Consider the following 21,042-nt stretch of genomic DNA (forward strand, 5'->3'; position numbering starts at 1 on the left):
CATCCCCTTACTGTTCTTTTTTTTTTCCAATCCAAGCATTGGATATAATATTCTTCCGTTTCTGGCCGCTAAATTAATCGCGATAATGAACAGACGTGAAAAGACGGGGAATTGCGAAAACCACGGTGTAAGCAGGCTAATTCGCAGTGCAAATCGAAACGGAACACGACGAAAGAAAAAAAAACAGTACGCAGCGGCTGCGTGCGGCCAGCGATCACGTGCTGACTGCGAGAACGTTGCCACGCCGTGCGATCAGCTGATCGGCCGTTCTCCAAACGCGTTTGTTTACCGCCGGCGCGGTCGTTAAAGCATCGTTCCCCGTGCTAATGGCCGCCAGTATAAATGTGCCTTTCATCCGGTCGACATGGTCGTTGTTCGTGTTGTTGTTTGCCGCCATCTGCGCGCCGACGTAACCATTGGCAGCCGCCACGAAAGTTTGAACGCCGTTGTACCGTCACCGCCTGCGTTGTTTCGCCAGATCGGACGACCCGTCGCTCGAGAAAAATGCGCTGACCATCGGCACAACCACCCGGACTACCGTCGCCGATGCCGCCACCACCAGTTCTATTCGCCAAAATCTGCCCACCCGTGTCGCCAACACGATAATGATGACGTAGTACGGATCGTTATGTGCCCAAAAAAAAAAAAACCTTGAACCGCAACACACGAATAATGAGTCGCCCAACAGGTAACCATCCGACTACAGCCCCATCCCTCCGTCACCTTCCCACGGATGCCCATAAGGGCACGTAAGCCGTGTTTATTATTTTTTCGGACATTTCGCAACTTATACGATATTGTGTCGACTTGAAGGTGTTCCCCATGCTCATGGACATATCCCTACCTCTCATTCGACCGGATTAGGTGTCTCCGTCCATCGTTGGTAACGACTTCGTCTCGTTTTGACCTACTTTTGTTGTGTAACGCGGTCATTACACAACTTCCAGCATCTACGGCAGATTTACATAACTACACGTTCATGCGCCTTTGGTCCGTTGTCGCAGCGGGTTAATCATCTTGTATTTTTCCCCCTCGATAAGGAACTACATACCCATCCGATCATGTTTTCATAACATCAAATTCTTTTAAACTTTTGTCGACTCTTAGGGGTGATGGCTCGGATCATTTGGAAATCAAAATACACTATCACTTTTATTATCCACCTAATGTATTTTTTACAAATAAAATTATGGTTTTCCAGCCGCTGACAATGTGTAATCTTTTATTATATTATGTTTGTAATCAGTACATACAGGCATGTTTTTTTTAATCTGAGACCGATCCTTTACAGTGTCTCGATGACATCATAAAGTTAATATTTTTCATATCAATAGAATGTATACATGTAAAAATATATTTTATATACCTATAACACAAAAAAAAAGTCGAGATTAAACTCATATCACCTATATACATATATATATTCTTATATATACCTATAGTTAAATTTCTTTATTACATTACTCATTCTTGATAAACATTAATAATAAACATAAATCGTAATTGTATCTGTATGTTTAACTAAAAATACTTTTTATTCTGGAAAATGTATATCCAAAAGAAATCAAAATAAATATTAATAAGTACTAGACACTAGTTGATATTGTATGTTGGAAATATGATAGGCATACATTTATTTAAAAGACAACAAATATTAATTTTGCTACCTTTTATAATCTTTTAAAAAAAATATTTTATAATATTTATTTTGCCTTAGTCTTAATTAATTACAGCGCAATAATTCTATAATAATTTTTCAATTTGTAATATTAATAACATCTCTATCTTTTTTTTCAGGCTGTTTTTTTGAATACTAACACAGAAATTCATCAGTCATCAAAATGACGTCTAGGTAATTTATATTTTAATTTAAAAATACAGTTAAAATCATACATTATTACCACTTCTTATGTAATATTTCAATTTTAAATGAATTATTTTATTATTAGTACAATAGTAATTATATTTTATTACAGGTTAGATAGACTCTTTATACTATTAGAAACAGGAAGTAGTTCAGTTACAAGAAAAGCTGCTGCAAACCAACTAGGACAAGTGGTGAGATTACATCCCCATGAACTTAAACCTTTATTAGAACGAATATCTACATACTTACGAAGTTCATCATGGGAAACTCGTATAGCTGCTTCTCAAGCCATTGAAGCTGTTGTTAAACAAATTCCTCCTTGGTGTCCTAGTGGTTTACCGCCTGTTAAATTAGGTGTGGATTGTAATATTTATATATAATCTTATAGATATAAAATATTTTTATAATCCGTGTTCATTATTATGTCATATAATTTTCAGAACTCTGTAATGATTTATTGGTAGATGAAAAAGAAAATGATGGAAAATTATCATTTGATACATTTGATTTAACCTCTATTATGAACAATTGCTCTGCTTTAATGGCTTCTCCAGATATTGAGCTACACAATCTAGTTACTTCAGAAAATGGTATGTGTATTTTAGTTAATTAGTATAAATTTAATCATGTTTTTAAATTGACATAAGATGATCAATAACAATAAGTGGTGATATGATAGGTGAAGTCAAAAACTTTAAATATTTAATACATTTGTACAAAATAATGGCTTTGACATGGATGTAAAACAGGATTAAGTGTGGTTGAATGAAGTAGAGACAGTGTTGGGCAAGATACTTAAAAAAAAGTATCATGATACATGCATTTAGTGTATCTAGATACAAGATAAAGATACACTGTGAATGTAGAAAAGATACAAGATACATTGATACATTGATACTTTTATTCTTCCAATTGAATTTTATTAACTTTTAAACGTAAAAGGTTCATTCAATGCACTATACAGTCCATATTTTATAGTATTATATACAGTAGGTATTTATAAATTCATAAATATTAAATAATACAATAAATCAATACACATTATAAAATATATCACTATAAATTATAGTCTATATTATATTATAGTTATACATGTGTATAATTGGTTATGTATTTATGATTAAAAATAAATATATATGAGTAGATTGGTTGTGGTCTTATGGATTATGGTTTTAAATTAAATGTTATATTTATCAATAAAATCTTGGTTTCTTTTAAGAAAAATTAATTTTTCAAACATTTTGTCTGATAGATTAGATCTACTGGGTGAGTGCACAAAACTAGCAAATGGAAATAAACGCACAACAGGAGCAGATGAACACAGACTTGTATTATAATTTATAGTTTTTTTATAGATGGATAGTTATTTAAATAATTTAATGATTTGTTAATGTCGTTAAAATAAGTGATTAATTCAAGCTTATTTTTTGATTGCTGTTTATTTTCAATTTGAGAAGAAAATATAAAAACACTTTCTTCGGAATCTTTACTGGATTCATGATTACTAAATTCATTAAATATTTTTTCGGTAGCATGTATACACAAATTCTGTATTATTTTTTTTTTTTTGTGGTCACTTATGTAATCTGAAACCCATCTTTTTCAGTTCACCGTAAAACACTTTTTAATATACAGTATAATAAATAATAATAGGTTCATTACTTTCATATGCAGTTGAAAATTTGTAATAAATTTAAGAGATCCAGAAATTATTTTATTTTCCTTTTTAACATATTGGCATATCATACACAATACTTTTAGAGCATAATCAGAACCATTTTGTTCATTTGATACAATTTTAAAATATTTTCCATTCAATGATGGCGGAATTTTAATATTTTGTTCAGTAAAATAATCCATTAAAATTAAAATATAAAAGAATAAAATATGAAAAAAATGTGAATGGCCTTATAATTATTTTACTGACAGTGAGAATGTCACACAGAAGATAGAATGAATAAAATGATACACCAGTAATAGCCCATTAAAATTACTTATCTATACTTCTGATTTTATTTTTTATTCTATGTGGAAAGACCTACTACAATTACAGCCATATCTATAAAAAAAAATATATATATATATGTATGGATTCATATTTTATGAAAATTTGAGTTTAGTGCTTATCTGTATGACCGTAATTTTCAAATTATCTTACAAGATATAACATTGTGTAGTTAATGTTTTCGTTGTTCATTTCGGCTCGATCGCATCTGGACAGTTATTTTTCGTAAAAATACAATCCATGACGAAAATTTTTTTATTTCTTGGTACTATTCAGTACAAATTTTTACAATAATAGTATCTTGTATCTTTTGGGAAAAAATATACATGATACTTGCATAAAATGTATCATGATACAAGATACAATATACATTGTATCTTTGATACTGCCCAACCCTGAATGGAGAAAAGTGTTGGGTATTTTGTATGATAAGAGAATTCCAATGAGAATAAAAGATAAATTTTACAGGAGTGTAGTGAGACTATAATATAGGGTTCGGGGTGTTGGGCGGTTGATAGGAGAATAGAACAGAGTACAAGTGTTATGAAAATGAGAGTGCTTATATGGATGAGTAAAGTGACAAGAGAAAATAGAATAAGGAACTAATATTCGAGGGATAGTATTGGTGTAATGTTGATAGTGGACAAGAAGAGAGAAAATTGACTAAGATAGTTTGAGCAGGCGATGAGGTGAGAGAAAACAAAAGTAGTAAGAGTGAGTATGAAAATTAACATCAAAGGGAAAAGAGAAAAAAGAAACGATTGGATACAATTAAGAATGATTGAGAATATTGTTGTTATGTATGTAGAGGATGTAGAAAATCATTACAAGTGGAAGTTTTGGACACAAAGATAACTGACCTCAAATATTTGGAAGAAAAGGGAAGTAGAAGAAGAAGAAAGTATACATTTAATAATTTCTTATCATATATATATAATTATTTGTGGATATTTAGTAGAGTTGGACGAACATTTCTTTTTAATGACGAGTTGAGATCAAAATTCAAGTAATTGATAAATGACAAGTACTCAAGAAAAATATGGTTATCAATCTGTATAAAATATGTTGTTATCATGATAATAAATTATCAAAGCAATAACAATATATTATTATTTATTAATAATTATTAAACCATCTACCTTCCTGATGTGTTTCATTAAAAATATTTTAATCCCATTTATTTATAGTTATGTATATATATATATATATATATATATATATATATATTTCTCAATAAAGTAGTGAAATTAGAGTACTTGATTCAAATCAAGTACTCGATTAAAGTTGACTAAAACCGAGTACTTGTATTTACGATTATAAATTATTTTTTTGTTGAGTCAAGTCAAGTATCGAGTACTCTACTCAAAAAATTCTACTTAATAAGGTACTCGTTCAACTTTAATATTTAGTGATAAATCTATGTTTTAGAAGAACTGATCGATTAATAATATAATATAATATATAATATTATAATATATATATATATATATTCATGAATCATCATTTATTTGAATAAAAACATTGCACAGTAGAATCCGCTTAATATGATGCCGTATACAACGATATTCCCGATAAAACGATTCCTAGTCGTGTATTTGGTTGGTTTTATATCTCATGTTGGTAATGTTTTCGTCATCTGGATATAATGATCTGATTCTTTAGGTCCCTTGAAGATTTTTATAAGCTAATTCTACTGTATATAATAATTTAGGCAATGTGTGATATTACAGTTAAAAAATATTTTAACAAACTATCAGTAGTTAATTGTATATAAATTCTACAGTAAATTACTATTATTTAGTTATAAGATAAGATATTTAATTTTCTTATCTATCAAAATTCACAATTTTTCCTAAAACAACCAAAAATATAAAAATTTATTTAAACTCATTTAAAATTTATCATAAGTAAATGTAGTGCATATTTATAATCAAATAGTATAATAATTTAAAATTTAGTTGTAAGTTAATTATTATTCAAAATAAAGTCATTTTCTTTTTTTTTACAACTAATTGTTGTAAAAACTAATAGTTAATAAAAATATAAAATATAAAAAATTTAAAAACAATAAAAACTGCAGTAACTAATAGTTACTGTTGATGCTGCTTTAAAAATACATTTTAATGTTTTCAATATTAAATAAAATAAACATGCATATTATCAATACTTTAATTTAAAATTCAGTGGATTTTATTTACATTTTGTATGTACTAACAATTCTGATTTTGAATATTATGTTTTCTAATGTCAATGAACTATGATCAGTTTGATTTTTAAGGGAAAACTTTTAAATATCTAATATGTAATATACTGTAATATTTTTTTTTTTTTTAATAACAAAAGCGTATTAAACTTTAAAATATATATATATTGTGATTATTTTGATATGACCCTTATATATATATAGTATAACTATAAAAATAGAAATTCAACCAGTACTACATATTTTATTATATGAATGAAATACCTTCAATACAATTTTATTAAACACATTATTGCTTTATTTTGTTAAAATATGTGCATTTATCGTATCGTTTATAAATAGAACTTACTTAAAATTATACATAAATATATTATTTGCTCAGAAATAAAATCGGTTCATTTTTCAACTTCATTAATTTGTTAATATTGAGATCATTCAAGTATTTTATTAGCACATTTTTATTTCCTCTCCTCTCTCCATATGTCAGGTAGATTACCTCTCTTATTTTACACCAACATTTTTTAAAGTCCCCTCCCTTTTGTTTATAATACTAATTTTTCAACTATGTATAAAAATAAAAAAAAACAAGATGGCATGTCTTCGATACTGTCAGTAATTCATTGACTTATGCATTTTTCACTCATTAATTCAAATTTTAGTGAATATGATGTTGGCATCAGATTTAAAATTTAGCTTCCCTCTCTTCCTAATCTACTGACATAATACTTGAATGCTTCCATATATTGTTATAATATTTTATGTATTTAATAATTTTTTTCTTTGAAAATTTAAACTTTTTTAGTGTTATTTTTATGACTTAGTTTTCTATATTAGTCATATTATTTATATACATTTTTAAGTAATGGTCTATACCAGTGTTTCCCAATTAGTAGTCCGCAGACCTCAGAGTTCCACGTTTTGATTTTAGGGGACCTAAATTTCCCTTTTGCACAACATATATATGTGAACAAGCTTTTTCTATCTACTGTTACACGAAAAAAAAATATCGTAATAGACTTAATATTGACACTAATTTATGAATGAAAATATCAAGTATGCAGCCGAATTTGAACAAAATTATGAACATAAAAAAAAAGTTTCATTTTTCTCATAAAGTTCAAAAATCAATGTTAAAAATAATTTAAGTAATTCATAATTAAATTGTAAAAGGTGATTGCAATAATGTTGTATGTAAAATCAAGTGTTAATCAAATAAATATTTTTATATAAACTTTTTTTTAGAAAATGTGTTTGTATAATATTACAAAAAGATTTGTCAAATTAAAATAAATTGTACATTTTTTTTTATTTTCATAACTATACAAAATTGAAAAGTTGAGTATTTACAAAAAAAAAGGGTCCCGGATTAATTTAAGTTATAGCTAGGGGTCTGTGTTTCACACTAATTGAGATCTAAAAGTTACTGTACATTTATAGTGTATATCTCTGTTAAACTTTTGGTGTAAATGATTATCCATAAAATTGTTATTAATATCATCATTATTTATAAAAATGGTTTGTTTTGTTTAATTTCAATTCTGAATAAAATAATTGATAAACTTCCAAAAATTATTATCAAATAAAATAAAATAGCAATAGTTATGTATTAAACTTTCAAGCTGTTTTATTTTTATTATTAAACATAATTACAGGTTCTTTTATATTTTTTTTTTTTTAATATTAAAAAAAAAATATTAAAGTTATGATATAATGTTTACACATACCTTTCAGTTATTTTACTATACATAATTATTCTCAGTTGTAATTATAATATTTTAACAATATTATACTTGTATCAGAGTCTAAATTTAAAAATAAACTAATACATTTTATAATTTATAATTCTAATTTTATAGATTCAGAAAAAATTATCAAAGATCAGCAGCAAATTATTAACAAAACATTGGGTCTAGAAATTATTGGTTCAGATATTATCACATCAGATGATATAATGATTTTATCAGCACCTTGTAAAACCAACTTAAAAGTAAATAATAGTTATATACTTAAAATTGTTATTTTTGTCCTATATTCAGAGTAGATAGGATCCTTTAAATCCTAGTAATATGTTTTAAATTTTTGTTTATAAGAGCCCAAATAATATAAATATATCTCATTTTTTATCCATAATAGCTTTGTATTATTTTTGTATTTATATTATTTATTAATAATTTTCATTATATTTCCGATGTAAAATATGTTTTTTAGTAAATGATATAAAAAATATGTGAACTATTTTCATTTTGAATATTGTATAAAAAGTTAGTAATAAAATACATGATCACAGATCAAATCTTAAAAATGACCATATTTACCTTATAAATACAATTTTTATGTATTGCATTAAATTAATTCATTGAAAAATAAATGTAAAATATTAATAAGTTTTCACATTACATTTTGTCTTAAAACAATTACTCAGTGTTTATCTTTTTTACTTATATTATTTGTTTTTATAATCCAATTAATTTTTTTAATATTTTCAAATATCTATTTTTTTAGAGACAATTAAGTGATGTAATAAATGTAAATCCTGATATTGATAAAAGTTCCAGAGAAACTAATTGTGATAGACGGAAAGCTCGTTTAGCTGAACTGAATAATAAACTAGTCAGATCTGTATCTTTAGATGCTGGTTTCACTGGGACTTCAAATTTAAACAAAAAGATTAAATTAATTGATGATAGTGAAGAGGTAATAATAATTTTATAATATTTTAGTATAATAATTATTAAATTTCACATTTTTGTAAGTAATTTTATTAGTTAGACAATTTATAGTTTTAACAAAGTTTAGTTAATTAATATGAAATATATTCTTCATTATTTCTATAAAACTTTGTTAAAATACTATCAAGTGGCTAATAATGCTTATAATGAGAAAATATTATTTGTATAAATTCATTTTAACAGACTTATTCAAATCAGATTTGTCGCTAAAAATGAATTATAATATATAATATAATAATAAACTTAAAGTTTTTTAACAAAGTTATAGTGTTTAAAATATAGACTATAGAAAATTTCAGAAATATTTTATTAGTTTATAAGTAAATTATTATTTTATTTATTGTTATTAATATTAAGGTTGAAGTTGATTGGCCTTTTAAAGATTTCATGAACACATTACTTAGAGATTTATTTAATACAAAATGGGAAATACGTCATGGTGCTGCAACTGCTATCCGTGAAATTATTAAACATCATGGTCGAGGAGCTGGAAAAGCTAGTAATTTACCGTCGGATCAAGTATGTTCATCCAGATTTTAAATAATTATTGTTTTAAACTGACAATTTATTTTAGATGGAAACTCATCATCAAGCGTGGTTAGAAGATATTGGCTTAAGACTATTATGTGTCCTTGCATTAGATCATTTTGGTGATTTTCTTGGTGATCAAGTTGTAGCGCCTGTCCGAGAAACATGTGCTCAAGCTTTAGGTATATAATACCATTTTTAAAAAAAGTAAAATTAATTTTGTATATTTATGTTTATGGTCATTTTTAGGATTTGTTGTTAAATTAATGTCTGAAGAAAATGTTTTAAATATAATTCATGTACTTATAACACTTATTCAACACACTGATTGGACAACCAGACATGGTGGATTACTGGGATTGAAATATCTACTAGTTGTTAGAAAAGTAAGTCATACATATTTGATTAAATTCAGTGTTCTATGTAGTTGATTACAGATTCATTACAGTTGAGTTATAAACATTTAACATTTTTGGTTTACTATTTATCAAAAATGATTTATATGTATTTTTCCTTTATTTACATTATCATTTTAGATTTTAAACAAACTAAATAATTTACTTAAGATAATTTGCTTAAATTAATGTTCATGTAAGGTTATTATCAATGGGTGACTTCCTCAGTCATGATATTCATATTATGAACCAAAATAATATCAAACCAATTGACTTATTTTTTTTTAAATTAATGTGTTTAACATTGTTTAAAATTAAAAATAAACCTTTATTTACATATTTTTCTATAATCATATTACATTTTAATTTTCAGGATCTCATTGAAAAAATATTACATTTATCGTTTCCATTTATATCCAAGTCTCTTATGGATACTGTAGATGATGTTAGTGCTGTAGCTGCATCTGCTTTATTACCAATAGTCGATTATATGATTAGATGTGATGAAAAATGGGTGTCCGATGTAATATCTATTTTATGGCAAATGTTGGCTATTCAAGATGATTTAACGGCATCTTGTAATAACTTTATGACCTTATTAGCTGCATTGTTTAGTCTTCCATCTGGGAAATTATTGACGTAAGTTGTTCAGTACTTAATTTAGTACTTTCCTGTTATCCCAACTATTATTTATTGCCATGAGTTTGGCTCTATTTCTAATAACATAACACATTGTTTTACATTCAAATATAGTTAAAATTTACTTTAATGATAAATGCTATAATAAATACATATTATATAGTATTTGAGTAGTTACCTAATTATACTCAATAATTTCATATTACACATTTATAACCTAACAATTAACCTTAGTTGTACAAAATGTAAGTCTCAGATAACTCAATTGTGACATATTTATACATATATATATATATATATATATATATATATATATATATATATATATAAGTATTCAAAGATAACAAGAAAGTAAACTGATATTAAAAAGCAAATAAATATTTAATAATATATTTTAGAAATGAACCAATTCTCCATGTATTACCTCGACTTTGGTCATTTTTATCACACAATGCTACTCAAGTGCGATTAGCTACTATGAAATCCTTAATGACTTTAACTTCAACTCAACAACTTACAAATTCTGATAGTGCTGAAGATATTAAATTACTTCAAAACTCTATGAGGCATATTTTCCAAAGAGCTATGGTTGAACCTGATGAAGAAATACAAAAAATTATTAAAAAGGTATTGATAAGATATTAATAATCCAAATAATTTATAAAACTTAATTAATTTTTATTAGGTTTGGAGTAACTTGATAAATAATAGTAGCCTAACAGCCCTTTTAAATGCTGCTTGTCCTTACATTGGATTATGGTTGGCAATGACAATGCAATCAGAAAAAATCCCATATGATAATTCTACTATCATACCATATATTTCAACTGGACATAATAAAGTAAGTTTTCTTTCTTAATATATATATATATATATTCTTGATGAAATAAATAGAATTAAATTAATATTAATTTTATATTTTTAAGGTAGATAATGTATCTAATCCAACTTGTGAAACCGGTATGGATATCAAATACTATATTGGTGGAAATGAGACTATTCCTGTAGATCTAAGAGAAAAAAATGCAATTAAAGCTAGACATTTAGGAGCAGAAATGTTAGGTATATTTATTTTCATTTAAAATACTTTTATCAAAGAATCAAAAAAGTTCTCGTAAAATTTATATAAATATATATATTTATAATTTAAATTTAAAATGTTTAGGTTTACTATCTTGTTTTATTATAAAACCAGCACCTAATGTATGTTATGTAAATGAAAATGACTCGCCAGTTACATGCTATACAAAATTACTAATTAGTAATCTAGAATCTAATGTGGGTATGCAACAACGAATGGCTTCTATTGTAATATCGAATTGGTGTAAACTAGAAAAACTAGAAGATGTAGCTTCAAAAATATTAACTGAAAAATTAACAGAATGCATGAACCGTATTATCTATTATGATGAGATGTCATACTCAATTACAAGACTTATACAAGATGCACATGACTTTCTTGCATCATTGAAACATTATAATATGACAACTCCACATCAATTAAGCCAAGTAAGATAAATTTTAGTACATACATGAAATTTTTATTACATCTTAGTATTATTTACAAAATGTTGATCGGTGATGTTTTAAACAAAAAATTATTATTTTTAGAACATCATGTTTAATGTTTTAATTTCAAACTTACAATTTTAAGTAAAATTAATATAAATCAATATATATATATATATTATCAATTTTAAGTACAAATAACTTTAAAAATAATTTCTTATTCTAATTAATTGGAAATAATTTATCATATATTTTTAATTATTTTAAGAAAAAAATATATTTGAATATTTATATTTTGTTAAAGATTGTAACTTTGGAACATATTGAACTACTTACTGGATCAGAAACTAAACTCTTAATTTCATCGTTAAAACTTAGACCTAAAATAATTGAGCAACTTGAAGAAAGACGTCTTTCTTTAAATCAATCACATAAACAAATAAATTCAGATCTCATTTCTTTAACTGTGTCGTAAGTAATTAATGTTAGTTTATATTTTTGAATAAAATACTTTGATAATTAATAATTATATGTTCTATATATTATTTCTATTTAGAACTAAAGCATCAATAGCATGTGCATTAACTATGCTTCAGTGTTTACCTGAAAAAATACGCCCTATTGTTAAGCCATTAATGGAGTCTATAAAAAAAGAATCAAATGAAATGTTACAAGTAATACTACATATTAGTAAAAATATCTACTTATTTTAACATGCATATTTCTCTTGATTTTTATATTTTAAATTATCCATAAGTATATATTTATTTTGATATTTTTAGCACTTGTCTGCTGAACATTTGGCTATTTTGATGGACTTATGTGTTGATCGATCTTCATGCCCTAACACTACAATAATTAATAACTTATGTTCTTTTCTTTGTGTTGATCCAGAGTTCACACCTAAAATAGTAAGTGATTGGAAAACATGCCATATAGTTTAACTGTATTTTTTTTTTAATATGTTAACTAATATTATGTTTTATCTCTTTGATTTTCAAGTTCCAACTTTTCTTTTATATTTATCACTTATTTAAAAGTGTTATATTTAATCTTCATAAGAACATATAACTAATACATATTTCATTTATTTTAGGGTACTGATGACAAAAGAAAATATCAGTTGATTCTCATGCACCAAAAAATTTTACAAGTAAGATATATACAGTCGACTCTCAGTAACTCGAAGTTCAAGGGGGAAAAAAAAAAATTCGACTTACTAAAAATTTCGAGTTATCAAAAACTTTTAAAAAGTATGTTTTTATTTTTATATAATATGTATTTACATTAACGAAATAAAAAAGAAAATTTACATGTTATTATTTTTAAAGAATTGGTGTAAAGTTAATTGTTTTTGTTTATTTAACACTATATTGTTCTCAATTCTATTTTCTAAAACATCGAGTGGCTTAAATAAATCTTCCATACCTTCATTGCCTTCAATATATTTACGTAATGTTTCTAATGCAAGTGTTGCTTCTTTATTTGTAATGGTGGATTGTACTTGTTGGTCTTCGAATTCTTCTTGGTTATCTTCGTCCAATATATCGGAGATAATATCGTTCTCAGTCCATTCTCCACAAATATCCAAATTTTCATCGACATTAACGTATGATGTAAAGGTTTCATCAATATTTATTTTCTCCGTTAATTGATCCCATTCATCGTTATTATCATCAGAAGGATCATAAGGAGTGTTTTCATCGTTTTCAATTGAAGTTTTAAAACCTGATTTTGTAAAACAGTTTACAATCGTTCCTTTTTTTACGTGTCGCCATGCTTTATCGCATAGCCGTATAGCATCCAATATGTTTATTATGATTTGATTGTTACCATTTAAAGCCGATATAATTTTTTTTACCATTTCTTTTCGATAAAATATTTTAAAATTATTTATTATGCCTTGGTCTAATGGTTGTAATACAGACGTAGTATTAGGAGGTAAAAACTGCACTTGAATAGCATTTAAAGTTGAAGTCAAATTGTGTGCAGTACAATTATCTATAAAAAGTAAGATTTTTCTTTTCTCGGTGACCATTTTTTTATCTAATTTCATTAACCACAAATTAAAAATTTCAGACGTCATTCAGGATTTTTTGTTCGCATGATAATCTAATGGCAATGATTTTACTTGTTTAAAACATCGTGGTTTTTTCGACTTACCAATCAAAAGTGGTCTTAATTTTTCCGTGCCCGACATATTCGCCCCTAACAGAAGTGTTACTCTTTCTTTGCTATGTTTTCCACCTGAACAAGATTGGCCTTTAAACATAAATGTTTTTTCAGGTAAACATTTGAAAAATAATCCTGTTTCGTCAACATTAAAAATATCGTCTGGAGAATAATTTTCGATGAGTTTCGGTAAATTATTTATCCATACGGAACATTTTTGTACATCTACAGCGCCACTTTCACCACAAACTTGTTTAAAAACAACATTATTTCTGTTTTTCCAATTTGTTAACCATCCACTGCTGGCTTTAAAATGTACATGCCCCAACTTATACCCAAACTCTTCAGCTTTTTCTCGTAGAATGGGTCCATTTATTGGAATTTTTTTGTCAAGACATTGTTGAAACCATTTTAATAAACAGGATTCTATATCAGAGTATTCTCCTGGTTTCATTTTTTTTCGAGTTGCCGAGTTTTCATTAAAGTTTTTCAAAATTACCTCTTTACTTTTTATTATTGTAGATAATGTACTCGCTGGAATTCCAAAATCTTTGGCTATTTCTTGTTTTTTCTTTTCACCTTTTTCAATAATTCTAAGTAAGTTCACTTTTTCTGCAAGTGATAATGTTGTTAATTTTCTTTTTTGAGCCATAATAACCACTGATTTAACACTGTTACACTCGCTCAATAAACGGTTAAACGAACAAACGGCATAGAACTAAAAATGAAATCTATTGTATGAAATTATTAAGGTTTAAGTTACAAACATTTAGTTGATTATAATGGTCGGGTTTTACAAAACAAGTGATAGGCGAAAAATAATCGCCTTGATAAACTACTTTTAGTACTAAATTTGGATAAGAAAATTCGAGATATCGAAAATTTGTCAAATTAATTTTCGAGTTACCAAGATTATTTAAACATTAAGTGTAATTGTTATTTGAAGGGGAATTTTAATTATTCGAGACATCGAGAATTTCGAGTTATCAAGGTTCGAGTTACCGAGAGTCGACTGTATTTTATTTTATCAGTCAATATTTATTTACTCTGTGATTTATTTTGTTACAGAATGCTGAAAAATTGTTAATGAAACGTAATGGACCGCGAGGTTCAGGAAGACCACCAGTACACTGTGATATAAATGTAGAAATTGTGTTAAGCGATGAAGACCAGGTTATTATATTAAAATATTTTGTTCATTAATACTTTAATTTCATTGTATTTAATAGTTATACACTAAGTTGTGCATCAATGGCTACTTTTAGATTAAAATAAGTTCAGCAATTAAATAATTTATTATTTAAATTAATAATTAATATTATTCATTTAAATCCCTGTATATCAAATTAAACTAGTGAACATAATTTTACCCGTAACTAACTTTTTATTATGTTATACAAGAAGAAAAAAAATGTTTATAAAATATTTACTGTAATAATCTAGTCAACACACTTATATATTACAGGAACATAAATTAAGTAATAATATTCAAAAGAGAGGAGCATTATATGCCTTACAAACTATTTGCTTGCGTTTTGGAGAACATCTACAAAGTAAACTACCTAGACTTTTCGAAATAGTATATAATAGTATAAAAAATATTAAATTTCCGGAAAATGATCCAAGTAAATTATATTTTGTAAATTAAATCATGAAACCGTATATATTATATTATTTTTATTTGTTCATTTTAAATTATAGATTTGAATACCTTTAAAGATAAAGATGAAGAAGCACAAGAATTAATTAAAAATTTACAAGTATTTGAAGTTGTATGTTCAAAAATGCATAAATGTTATGTTACGAAGGTAATAATAAAATTATCTTAATGCTGTTGTTTGTACAATATTAATTTTTTTGACATTTATTTTATTACTAAGCAATAATTTATTTTTTGTAGCTTTTAGAGTTATTGCCAATTTTTACCAAGCTTATTATTCATCCATATTCAGCAGTCAGGCATATAGTTGCTCGCTGTTTAGCTGCATCTGTTGAACTGAATTCTGTTACCACTATGACAATTATTGTAAAAGATGTATTGCCACTTCTTGATGCACCTGATTCTGATGTAAAACGAAAAGGGGCTATTGAAGCAGTTGTTTGTATTGTTGAGAAATTACAATTTGAAATAGTTCCTTATATTGTATTATTAGTCATCCCACTTTTAGGTAAAATATATTTTATAAATTTTGATATGCAATATTAATATTTTTCAATATTGGTATCGTTATTATAGGCCGTCTAAGTGATCAAGAAGAAAATGTTCGTAAAATGTCATCTCAATGTTTTGCAAACCTTATTCAATTAATGCCACTTGATGGCAGTGTACCTACTCCGCCAAATTTAAGTGATAAAATGAATACATTAATTCAATCACAGCGAACATTTTTAGATCAACTTTTTAATCCTAATCAAATAAATGATTTCAAAGTTCCTATAGTAATAAACACTAAATTAAGATCCTATCAACAAACTGGAGTGAATTGGTTAGCCTTTTTGAATAAGTACAAGTTACATGGAATTTTATGTGATGATATGGGCTTAGGCAAAACCATACAGTCATTGTGTATACTTGCTAGTGATCATTACAATAAAAATGAAAAGTATAAGGTAATGAACAAATTAATTATAATTTAATAAACTACTATATTATACAAACATTTTATAGGAAACCAAAAGTCCAGATTCAGTTCCTTTACCATCTATAGTTGTTTGTCCCCCTACATTAATTGGCCACTGGACTCATGAAGTACATAAGTTTATTCCAAATAACATACTAAAACCATTACAATACTCTGGTTTGCCTTTAGAAAGACAAAAGTAAAAAAAAAATTACTTTATTTAAAGATCTTCAATATATATTTTTATTTATTAACTTACTTAATTAAATCTTTTTTTTAATAATTTGTTACACAATGTTTCAGATTACGCTTATATGCTGACAAATATAACTTATTTGTTGTTTCATATGATATTGTGCGCAAGGATATTGAATTTTTTTCAAAAATAAAATTCAATTACTGCATACTAGATGAATGTCATGTTATCAAAAATGGGAAAACTAAGGCTAGTCAAGCTATTAAACAATTAAAAGCAAATCATCGATTAGTTTTATCAGGAACTCCAATTCAAAATAGTGTTCTTGAGTTATGGTCACTATTTGACTTCTTAATGCCTGGTTTCTTAGGCACAGAAAAACAATTTTCTGCAAAATATAGTAAACCAATATTAGCTAGTAGAGATGCTAAGTGTTCATCTAAAGAACAAGAAGCCGGTAAATTATATTTAAGTGTTACATTATAATTTTTTATAAAAAAAGGACTTAGTAATTAGAATGATATTAAGCTAAATAATAATTGTTAACAAATATGTTTGTGTTCAACAACTCTACACATGTTTGATTAAATATTTTAAATTTATATGGTGATAATTTTTCTTCCTCATATTCATACATCTGTTCTGATCATATAAGATTGAATTTTTCAATAAATCTATTGATATATATGACGTTTTTTCATCGCTGAAAATCTATGACTTCTGCTACATATATGATTCAGATTTTATTTCAGAAACTGTTTTATAACAATGCTGTTACACTTAACATTCTTTTTTTTTTTTTTGTCAATATACTAATGCTTATTTTCTAATTTATGGAAATAATCTTGTATCCAACACATTTAAGTTGTGATCATTCTAATATCATAAAATATTAATAATAATTAAAATCTTATAAGTACTTAATAGAATTTCAAAATAACCTTGTATCAATTTTATTTGTTATATATTCTATCAAGTTCTGTTTTTACATTTGCACCATCATTGTCTTGTTCCTAAGCGCCTCTTTTTATATGGCTTTTCTTAAGTAAAATTATTTTTAACATTTTTCTTTCTGTATGCTGGAGGCCAGGCATACATTTTCTTCATTCAATCCTTTTGCTCTTCAGTATTGCCATTTTGCCTAATATTTATTTTATAAATAATATATATATTTATTTAATTATTTAACCTTATAAGATCATTTTTAGTTATGTGTAAAACCTATCGCTCATAAGTTTTGAAATTATTTTTTGATTCAAAAATATTTTGTAATATTTCTCACCTAAACACAATTTAATTTTTCTTATCCATTTTTACTTTAGACTATGTTTTTTAGAAATGCATTGCAATTAATCTAATTAGAACATAAAATATTAGCTCTTTTATTTTTCTATAAGTTTTTTATTTTTTAATGTGAAAAGTGGTTCAACGCCCAAAATATATACTTGATGTTTTAATCTCATTTAAATTTCCTAGTGTCTATCATGGGTTCTTACAAAATTAATAAATATGAATATATTCTAATACTCAAATATTATTTTTATATATAATATATCTTGTTGGTCAATTAACCACCTTTGTAGTTTATTCAACTTATCAATTTTTTCTTTCAGTTTTAAAAACTGGTCTACATTTCTCATATATTGATATAAACTACTTCACTCTAATTTTAATGAATATTGGATAAATAATAAAATTCCATAATATTTCTTATTTATTTCAAGACTTATGAATTAAAAATAAAATTTATCTATTTAAATTTAAAATTATTATATTTAAAAAAATTGTTTGCATTTCTAATAACAAATAGTTTATATTTTATAGGAGTTTTAGCTATGGAAGCATTACATCGTCAAGTTTTACCTTTTGTGTTACGTAGAATGAAAGAAGATGTGTTAAGTGATCTGCCACCTAAAATAACTCAGGTAAATAAAAATATATTTTTTTATTTAAAAGAATCAATCAAACATTCTATTAATAATACTTTTATATGTAGGATTACTATTGTGATTTGAGTCCTATTCAGCAACAACTTTATGAAGACTTTTCAAGAATCCATATACATAAGAAATTATCAGACTCTAACGAACCTAACAATTCTCACTCTTTAATTAAAAATAATATGTTACAGGTATGTTTTAAGATTTTATCATACTACTATTTATATTTTTACTGTATATTATAATTAATAAAACTTTAATATTAATAAAGTAACTTATTTATAGGCATTGCGTTATTTACAAAATGTATGTAATCATCCAAAACTTGTACTAACTCCACAACATCCTCAATATTCTCATATACTTCAGCAAATTTCAGAATCTAATTCTAGTTTAACTGATATTCAACATGCTGCCAAATTACCAGCTCTCAAGTAAATGATTTTATATTATTTAAAAAAAAAAAATGTCTATAATTATATATATTTTAATTTTAGACAACTTTTAACAGACTGTGGTATTGGATTAACGAACAATGATGAATCTGTAATAAGCCCACATAGAGCTTTAATTTTCTGTCAACTGAAATCTATGCTGAATATAATTGAAAATGATCTCTTCAAGTAGGTTATACTGTATTTAATATAATTTAGATATAAACTAATAAATTAAATATTTTTAGAGTTCATATGCCAAATGTTAGTTATCTTCGTCTAGATGGTAGTGTGCCTGTATCTCAAAGGTATGCACTCGTTAATCGGTTTAATGTTGATCCATCAATTGATACACTTATAATGACTACTCAAGTTGGAGGCTTAGGTCTAAATTTAACTGGAGCAGATACTGTATGAAATATTCATTATCTTAAAAATAAAATTAAAACATTAAGTAAAATTGGTTGTAGGTAATATTTGTAGAACATGATTGGAGTCCTATGAGAGATCTACAAGCTATGGATCGAGCACATCGTATTGGTCAAAAAAAGGTAGTCAATGTATACCGTTTAATTACTAGATCAACACTTGAAGAAAAAATAATGAAGTATGTGTTTTAATAAATATATTTTAATTTTGAAGTTACTATTATTTTAAATTTATATTTTAGCTTTCAAAAATTTAAGCTAAAAACTGCTAATACAGTTATATCATGTGAAAATTCAAGTCTTCAAACAATGGGAACTGATAAAGTAATAGTTTAATACTGTATAATAATTTGATTAAATCCAAAACTAATTTAATTCATTTTTTAGTTATTAGATTTATTTTCTTTGGATGATCCATCGAAAGAAAAAAATAAACTTAGTTCTTCAAGTGGTTCCATTAAATCTGTTCTTGAAACTTTGCCAGAACTTTGGGACACCAAGATTTATGATGATGAATATGATTTAAATAGTTTTATTCAAACACTAAATGATACTTAATTGTACAGTTTGAATAAAATGTTGTATATAAACTTTATGTTTACTTTTCTTTTCTATAACTTATAGTTGAAAGTGTCTAGTGAAAATAAACCAAAAATTAGGCTTTTAAATTGTAATTATACTGTAGTTATTTAACCATAGTTGTTTGAAATTTTTTGTACTCATTTAATAAATGCTTTTGTATTGAAGTGATTATTTGTAATATTTTTGTTAATATTTGTTGGAAATTTTCCAAAAATCTTAAATTTTCCTCTTTTTGATAAGAGTTTTTTATGGAGACACCACAACTAACTCATGTAAACTTACTGAAATGCTGGCCTTATATGAAATTGGTTTACAAAAATGTCTAAAACGTAATTACAATGCATACGCATAATTTTAGTTTTGTGGCTAGTGGAGCAAACAGAAAAATCTTGAGTTGTTTTTTTAAGAAATTTGTTAAAAAATTTATCAGCGAGGTAGTTAAACAGTATCTTTGCAAACTTCTAAGGGAACGCATTTTTCTAAATATATAATCCCAAACGTAGATGAATTTAAAACTAATCCACAATGGACGCGCGTGACCTACTAACCTATACTGTTGCATTTCATTGTGTCAGCAACTATCCAAACACTACACCGAATGCCAAAGTAAATAATGAATCAGTGCATGGGCGTAGGTAAGAAATATTTTTTAAGGGAGTTTTGGTCTATATTTATATTAGTGCTATAAAACATTAAAATTATATATGAATTATTTATTTAATACAATTGAATACCAATACAATATTTTGTCCTTATAAATTATAAATTTAAAAATATGAAAAAAATTATAAGAT

The 21,042-nt window shown here is 25.9% G+C and overlaps 2 protein-coding genes across 2 annotated transcripts; one reads left to right on the forward strand and one right to left on the reverse strand.

Annotated features, from left to right (window-relative positions):
* Positions 1-323: 323 nt before the first annotated feature.
* LOC112694146 (TATA-binding protein-associated factor 172) lies at positions 324-20,412 on the forward strand. Its single transcript, XM_025569532.1, has 33 exons — positions 324-688; positions 1,798-1,852; positions 1,977-2,221; positions 2,308-2,457; positions 7,932-8,062; positions 8,578-8,769; positions 9,162-9,323; positions 9,379-9,514; positions 9,582-9,718; positions 10,101-10,366; positions 10,765-10,993; positions 11,052-11,207; positions 11,293-11,428; positions 11,532-11,875; positions 12,180-12,346; positions 12,432-12,549; positions 12,658-12,786; positions 12,972-13,028; positions 15,116-15,220; positions 15,513-15,672; positions 15,749-15,855; positions 15,948-16,215; positions 16,284-16,657; positions 16,716-16,867; positions 16,972-17,321; positions 18,689-18,789; positions 18,861-18,995; positions 19,090-19,238; positions 19,302-19,427; positions 19,487-19,649; positions 19,709-19,845; positions 19,909-19,990; positions 20,054-20,412. The coding sequence occupies exons 2-33, from the start codon at positions 1,842-1,844 to the stop codon at positions 20,222-20,224; spliced, it is 5,346 nt and encodes a 1,781-aa protein (XP_025425317.1). The 5' UTR covers positions 324-688; positions 1,798-1,841; the 3' UTR covers positions 20,225-20,412.
* On the reverse strand, positions 13,205-15,105 carry LOC112694147 (tigger transposable element-derived protein 4-like). The gene has a single exon (XM_025569533.1). The coding sequence runs from the start codon at positions 14,697-14,699 to the stop codon at positions 13,962-13,964; it is 738 nt and encodes a 245-aa protein (XP_025425318.1). The 5' UTR covers positions 14,700-15,105; the 3' UTR covers positions 13,205-13,961.
* Positions 20,413-21,042: the final 630 nt, after the last annotated feature.

This window comes from Sipha flava, unplaced genomic scaffold, assembly GCF_003268045.1.
Source record: "Sipha flava isolate LNK unplaced genomic scaffold, YSA_version1 124_pilon_pilon, whole genome shotgun sequence".
Classification (NCBI taxonomy): domain Eukaryota; kingdom Metazoa; phylum Arthropoda; class Insecta; order Hemiptera; family Aphididae; genus Sipha; species Sipha flava.

What these genes read in the sequence shown, in the direction of transcription:
- LOC112694146 (XM_025569532.1), top strand. An exon ending in TACAAAAAATTATTAAAAAG is followed by an intron (nt 10,994 to 11,051) that starts GTATTGATAAGA and finishes AATTTTTATTAG; the next exon opens with GTTTGGAGTAACTTGATAAA. An exon ending in TTGCCTTTAGAAAGACAAAA is followed by an intron (nt 16,868 to 16,971) that starts GTAAAAAAAAAA and finishes ACAATGTTTCAG; the next exon opens with ATTACGCTTATATGCTGACA.
- LOC112694147 (XM_025569533.1), bottom strand. Translation starts at nt 14,699, where the DNA reads ATGGCTCAAAAAAGAAAATTAACAACATTATCACTTGCAGAAAAAGTG.